Consider the following 7,737-nt stretch of genomic DNA (forward strand, 5'->3'; position numbering starts at 1 on the left):
GAGAGAGAGAGGGGGGGGAGGAAAGGGGGGACAGACAGACAAACAGACAGACAGACAGACAGACAGACAGACAGACAGACAGACAAACATACAGACAGACAGACAGAGCTAGAGAATCTGCAGAAGAACACATCATTCATCTTAGTAACCGCACTCCGCTTTCAGGCAAGGCGATTTGCATATTCGAACACGTCTAAGTAAAAATACGATTCAGCATTTCAGTGGAATATTGGATTGCGCATACAATCAGAAGTAATATTCCTCCAACGTAATGCCAAGCCACACAAAGCCATATCTGTCTGTGATAAATTATTTCTTTCTCTAAAGTATTCTTATTTAGATTCAAATTAACGCCTTGGCTTTATCCATAACTTGAGATATTTGGAGCCTCTGAAGGGAAAGAGCAATTCTTCCTGAAAGCTGCAGCAAATATTTTTACCGCTCTCCAAAGACGAGGCAAGATCAAATGTCCATCCCCTGAAGAGTGATGGTAATCTTGTTTACGCGAATTTTCTTGTGCTCTGACGAGCCGGTTATGCCTCTCTCTTTGCAGGCGGGCACTCCTTCAGAGACGTGAATGTCTCTCTCTCTCTCTAGAATAAACGGCACAGCGTGAAAGGCGAGGGTAGTTTGTGTTTGCAGTTTATAAATACCCCATGAAGTCGGAGCTGTCTTTTTTTTAAGGAGGCCTCTCCAGTGGTTTTGGATGGAAGCATCAGTAAATGCGTCTGATTGGGTACTTCATGATGTGGGGATTTTTTACGTTTTTTTTTTACTTTTTCGTATTTTTGCTTTTTGTTCAAAGGGTTTTTGATGTTGTTAGCATCGGGTTTTTTTTCATAGGGTGATCTTCGCAACACGTTAGACTGTTATGGGCTTTCTTGCATCCTCCTTTATATATAATTAAATCGAATCATTCATCTTGACAAGTTTATTCAACATGGTTTCTATCTGTCTATCTGAGTATCTATCTACCTGTTTTTCGTTTTATTCATCTGTTAACATACTCTACGTCGTTGGGCTGCATATACTTTTACTTCGCGTCCCTAAATGAACATACATTTTTTCAGATACATTTCAACTCAGATTCCATACTCATTCCCATCCCTCTTTCACTATGCGATCACTCTTACTCTGGCTTTCACTCCATCTCTCGCTCCCTCTCTCAGTCCCCGCCTCTCTTTCACTCTAGCTCTCTCTCTCTCTCTCTCTCTCTCTCTCTCTCTCTCTCTCTCTCTGTGTGTGTGTGTGTGTCTCTCTCACACTCTTTCTCTGCGTAAACGGAAAGCGCATTTTCCCCCAAAATCTGGAACGCTCTGCCTGGAAATTTTAGAGATATCAAATTGTGTGAATCTTTCAAAAGTCGGCTCGAGTCCTTTGTCTTTAGATTAAAGACACGACTTTTAGTCAGAACCCAACGTGCTGCTTTTGTCTTGCTATTGAATTTGTAAAGCTCTCAGATCCTGTGTTCTTTAATCGAAGTTATGATGATGATTATGATGCTGCTGTTGCTGTTGCTGTTGCTGCTGCTGCTTTAGCTGCTTTAGCTGCTGCTGTTGCAGCTGCAGCTGCTGCTGCTGCAGGGGATGATGATGATGATGATGATGATGATGATGATGATGATGATGATGATGATGATGATGATGATGATTATATTTTTCCTTCGCTTATTCCCCAGGTGTATGGGTGTCGCTATAACAGTGGCTTCTGCCTCCGGTGGAGCCATGCTCTCCAGCGCTTTTACTTTCCTTGTGAGTAGCCTGCATTAATATCTCTCAAGATAACAATAATAATAATAACAATAATAATAATAATAATAATAATAATAATAATAATAATAACTACAATAATGATAACAATAGTAATGATAACAATAATAATAATTTTTAAAAAATAAATAGCATTTGTATAGCGCATAACCACGCTCTACAGCAACCTCTATGCGCTTTGCACTGTATTATTACCCCAGCAAACCATTCTCAGCTTCCCGGGAAGCATGCAGTGAAAACAGCTGATTAAGCGCTCAAACACTACCAAGCTGACAAGATCTTTCACTGTCTATAGCTGGGTACTCATTTCCCTCTGGGTGAAGTGAGGAAAATTCGTGTAAAGTGTCTTTCCTAAGGACACAAAGTCGGGTCCCTGACAGGTTCGAACCCACGATCTTACGGTTGCGAGCTGAGAGCCTAGCCACTAGGCCACCGACGCCACGGTCTATCTGTATGCATTTTATATAGTTGATACAGTTGTTATGTTTGATATTTGATATTTGGTACCTTTGGTACAGTTTATTTTGATATTGACACTTTAAACTCATAATTTGATACGGTTTATACATTTGAAAGAGTTGATGCATTTGATACATTTGATATTTCTGTGCCTTTGATACATTTGATAAATTGATTTTGATATTTGGTGCATTGAACACATTTGACACATTTTGTACATTTATTTTGATAGAGTTGATACATTTGATACGGTTGATATAGTTGATACATTTGAGGGTGGTCGGGTTTTTTCTTTTACTGGAGGGGCAAAAGCTACCACTTTGGCACAATTAGAGGAATTTTTACAAGACCTGTCATGTTTTTAAAAAATATCTCATGGCCACTATTTGGTATGTTTGATGGAAACAAAAAATTTGAAGACAACTAGATCTAGGCATTATGTTGTCAATTTTTTTGGTTTTCGTGTGAAATGCGATAACCCCAAATGGACTTCCGTACAATTTGAATAAAATAAGGCAGGGGACTATCCAATGAAGTGTGTGCTTTCGCCGCTATTAATGGAACAGAATCGATATCGATCTGCCATGCAGATTGGATGGATATGACCAGTCGGCAAACGCTATAATTATTGTACGAGAAAATAATCTTAACTCTTTGAGGACACAGCGGACAGTATTATTTGTGTCAAGACGCGGTGGAATCAGGCGATTGTCAGGGGTTTTTTTGGCATATGGAGTCATTGGTACGCCTTAAAGCCTTGTTTTTGAAAAAGGAAATACGCAATTTATCTTAAATACAACTCGAGATATTGGATATTAAAGGAGGTGGAGGTCGCTTGGTTTCAGAGGTAGAATAAGCAAGAAAATGGCTGCCAAAGTTTGGTTAATTACATAGTCTGAGAGTCCTGTGGAAACTGACAATGTACATTTTTGTAGCGTTAATCAAATCAACGTATTTCTGTAAAATGCACACCAGAAAAATGGATTTTCAAACGAAGATAAAAGGTACTGAGCCAAAATCAAAGTTTCGATAAAAATTGCCAAACCAGACGAAAAAATGCCAGATTCTCTAATTCCTTTATTTTGACGAGCGCCTGATTTCACCACGATAAATCACATTTGTCCGTTCATCAGCAGACCAAAGGTAATGTAGCGGCATATTTCGAACCATCACATATAAATTATAAACATGAATTAGCATGACATTTCATAATATGCTTACCTTGTTCTAAGTTTTAGGTAAAGTAAACAGAAGTGAAAACATCTGTATGAACAACGAACAAAGTTATGCTCGTTTTTTTTAATGTGCCCCCAAAACAGGTCGTCTTCAAAAGTTGTTGTAACTCCTAGTATATGTGAGGCAGCGTGGTGGAATCAGGTTCTCGTCAAAATTATTAAAGTGAAGAAACTTGCATTTTTCCACAGGTTTGGGAATTTTTATCAAATTTTTGTTTTTTGCCTCAACACCTTTCATGCCCATTAAAGAACTCATTTCTGGGTGGATTTTTCTGAAAAACGTTGAATTAAGGCACACAAAAAATGTAAATTTTCAGTTACCACGAACTCTAAAGCTAAGGAGGAAATAACTAATCTTTGGCGGCCATTTTCTCACTAATTTTACCTCTGAAAACAAGTGACCCCCACCTCCTTCTTTCGCAAATATCTTGACTTGTATTCAAGATAAATGGATATTTTTCATCCAAATAAAGACAAGTGAACAAGCTTTAAGATGATACCAATAACTCTACATGCCCCAAAATTGACGAGAGCCTGATTCCACCACGCTGCCTCACATATAGCATTTCAGTCCAGCCGGCTCACGGCATCACTCGGCTGTTTAAAGTCATAACAAAAATCTACCAAACGTCAGCAAACTTAATTGACCTACATTCAAACTGTAAGTTTTGTGGCTGGGTTCATTCATTTCTACTCAGTTTGGTGATTATTTTGTGCAGATGGGATCAAATAGGAGCCGAGAACGTATAGGGAAGTTTAGGATGTTGAAAACTTGAATGGTAGAACTGGTTGCGTAATAATAATAGATAGCATTTGTATAGCGCAAATCCCCGCTCAACAGTAAGCTCTTTCCGCTTCACAATCTATACTATTACTCCAGCAGACATGAGAGCATTCTGAAACAATCTCAACTTCCTGGGAAGCGAACAGTGCAAGCAGCCATCTATAGGAGCTAAAACACTAACATACTGACAAGATATTTCGTTACCTATGCCCGGGTACTCATTCACACCTGGGGGAAGTGTGGAAACGTTGTGAGTAGTGCCTTCCCGAAGGACACAACGTCGGGACCGCGGCTCGAACCCTCGAACCCACAACCTCACGATTACGAGCCCATCAGCCGAGCCACTATGTCACCGACGCCACACAGAGGGGCAAAAGCTACCACTTTGGCACAATTCGATCAACGGAGGAATAGCCTTCCGTATTCTAAGAGTTAAAGGGCCAGAATGAGAGTTCTCAAAGAGTTAACCTTTTTTTCCCCTTCTTTCCCTCCCCTCCCTCCCTACCCTCCACCTCCACCCCGCCATCTCCAGGAGCAGTACCACTACACTGTGCCTTTTGTGGTGTATGGAGCTATGATGGCAAGTATCGGTGTAGCCGGCCTCATTTTCCCTGAGACCATCAGAAGACCTCTGAAAAATGTCCAGCAATGTCGTCACCGGAAAATCCCGCTGATGGAAGGCGCACGCCTCGTGGGCAGACCGCCAAATCTCTGGGATGCTGTTTGAGGCGGGAGTTAAGGCAATACGTTGAAGCTACTGATTTGTTGTGATACTTTAATTTATGTTATTCTAGTGATAACGGCGAACGAAGAAGGGAATGAAGAGCTGACAACATCAAAAGGAGAGACCTTTTTTTTATTACTCCTCCTTTCTTTCGCCGCGTAAGTGAGCAATGGCTGTTTTTGTTACTCAATAATTGTCCAAAAGATGTAGTTGAGTCCGTTGTGCTTGATTTGCTGTGGACTATTTTCACAATTTTCTCTTGTAGATCTCGTCCAATCTATGGGCAAAGTGCTTTCCCTCTAGCTTGCCGACTGGGGTGTGTGTAGAAGAACACTGTCCTGTTCATTTCTTAGAGGTAAAGTTTTATAATCATGATCTGACTCCTTAAACACGGATATTCGCTGAGGACATACTTTTTAGTGTTTGCCAGCTACATGGGCGACTGACAGATGCTTTGGTGTGGTTTGCTCATTCTTACATATCATCATGTCTTATCTCTCCTCCTCCTTCTTTGTTTGTACGTTACCCTCTAGTCAAACCCCTAATCTTAACCCTATCTGTACACCCTGAGGTCATTTGTACCCCCAGGGTTGTATGCTTCACATTTTAGAATGCTTCTCTTTGAAATCTCTTTGAAATTTCAGTATTTCTCAAAAAATCATTTTGACAGACTGCTATGCAAAGCGTACGGATCCCATTAACGAGTAAATTTCCTCTTTAGAAGTTGTATGGATACGATAGGAAAACACGACGTACGGATAGGGATAAGCATTTAAGTGATCTAATTATGTTGCAAGTGCCGTAAATCTTGAACTGAAACCTTTTTTTTTTCTTTAAGTCGTCAACTACATACACCAACCTCATCAGAAGATAATATGTGAGGCAGCGTAGTGGAATCAAGCTCTCGTCAAATTTTGGCCATGTAGAGTTATTGGTATCATCTTAAAGCTTGTTCACTTGTCTTTACTTGGTTGAAAAAATATCCATTTATCTTTAATACAAGAACAGATATTTTTGAATGAAGGAGATGGGGGTCACCTGTTTTTAGAGGTAAAGTTAGTAAACAAAATGGCCGCCAAAGATTAGTTATTTCCTTAGCTTAAGAGTCCGTGGTAACTGAACATTTACATTTTTTGTACCTTAAATCAACGTTTTTCAGAAAAATCAAATCAGAAAAGAGTTCTTTAATTTGAAAAAAATTCCCAAACCTGCGGAAAAATACAAGTTTCTGCACTTTGATTATTTTGACAAGATCTTGATTCCACCACGCTACCTCACATATTATCATTGGCCAGCTGTTCAGATATACTAAGCCCAATTTTGGTTTCTCTATTTTCGTAATATATAATGGTATCTGATGCTATGCTCGTGAAATATTTAGTCCAAGGTCAAACTTTAAATACTCAAAAAAGTTAAGAAAAAATATGTAACTGAATTACAATTTGTAAAAGTTTTCTCTCTCTCTCTCTCTCTCTCTCTCTCTCTCTCTCTCTCTCCTCTCTCTCTCTCTCTCTCTCTCTCTCTCTCTCTCTCTCTCTCTCTCTCTCTCTCTCTCTCCTTAAACATGTTGCTTTTCTGGTTTATTGCATTTGAACAGTTTGTCGACGATGTTTCCATATGCAAAAGAAGTATGCTTGTTTTGACTAAAAAAGAACCCAACAACCTGACACATAAAATTAATTTACCCAGAAACACAGCTGAACAAATCTCACGGTTGTTCTTCATTGCGACCATATTTTGTTTTATTAATATTATTATTATCATCATTATTATTATTATTATCATTATTATTATTATTATTATTATTATTATTATTATTATTATTATTATTATTACCATTATTATTATTTCTGTATTTGTTATTGTTATGCATTGTTATTGCTATTGTCATTTTTATTATTATTATTATTATTATTATTATTATTATTATTATTATTATCATTATTACAATATTTTTATTATTATTACTCTTATTGTTATTGTTATAGTGTTGTTATTATTATTATTATCATTATCCTTATTATTATTAATATCATTAGTAGTATTATTATTATCATCATTATTATTATTTTGTGTGTGCCACATAAGCTTACAATCCAAAACTAGAGTTGGGCAATGAGTCGCTTTAGCAAAATCCGGATACTTTGTTAGTGCACCTCTTCGGCAAATAATATGATAGAACTGCTTCTGCAAATGGGTTAGAACCACTTCGACAAACGGGTTAGCATCACTTCAACAAATGAGTACACCCACTTCGGCAAGCAGGTCAGGAAAGTGGGTTAAGAGTCTGAATTCGGACAATGTTTCATTGCTAATTATCCGGTTATTTGGATAGATTATCCGGATTTTGCCCACCTCTATCCAAAACGTTAATTAAGAAGGGAATCGCTTTACAATGTAGAGCAGTGACCTGAGGGGAAAAAATGAAAGATGAAAGAAAGGAATGCATTAGCAAAACATATTATGATCATACGATTATTGGAGACTCTTAACTAGGCTCACTGATAAGATAGCGAATTGCAGCCCAACCCTGCCTTCTGTTCCACGTTTTTATTTGGTAAAAGTGAACTAAGTCACGCTTTTGCAACTGTCATGGCCTATAGTATCCGAGGTCTTCACTTACTGGGGGGGGGGGTTATTTTTTTGGGGGGATAGCTTTGGCGTCAAGGGCGAAAGACACTTTTCAGCTTATCTTACAATGTGTGTGTGTGTGTGTGTGTGTGTGTGTGTGTGTGTGTGTGTGTGTGTGTGTGTGTGTGTGTGTGT

The 7,737-nt window shown here is 38.6% G+C and overlaps 1 protein-coding gene across 1 annotated transcript; it reads left to right on the forward strand.

Moving 5' to 3' along the window:
• Positions 1 to 1,678: 1,678 nt before the first annotated feature.
• On the forward strand, positions 1,679 to 5,588 carry LOC106011328 (solute carrier family 22 member 5; the record flags this gene model as incomplete). The annotated part of the gene is given in 2 exon segments (XM_013080528.2): positions 1,679 to 1,751; positions 4,780 to 5,588. Coding segments are annotated over 2 exon segments (268 nt in total), but the record flags the coding sequence as incomplete, so codon positions are not given.
• Between the last annotated feature and the right edge of the window lie 2,149 nt (positions 5,589 to 7,737).

Source organism: Aplysia californica, unplaced genomic scaffold (genome assembly GCF_000002075.1).
Source record: "Aplysia californica isolate F4 #8 unplaced genomic scaffold, AplCal3.0 scaffold00090, whole genome shotgun sequence".
In the NCBI taxonomy this organism is placed as follows: domain Eukaryota; kingdom Metazoa; phylum Mollusca; class Gastropoda; order Aplysiida; family Aplysiidae; genus Aplysia; species Aplysia californica.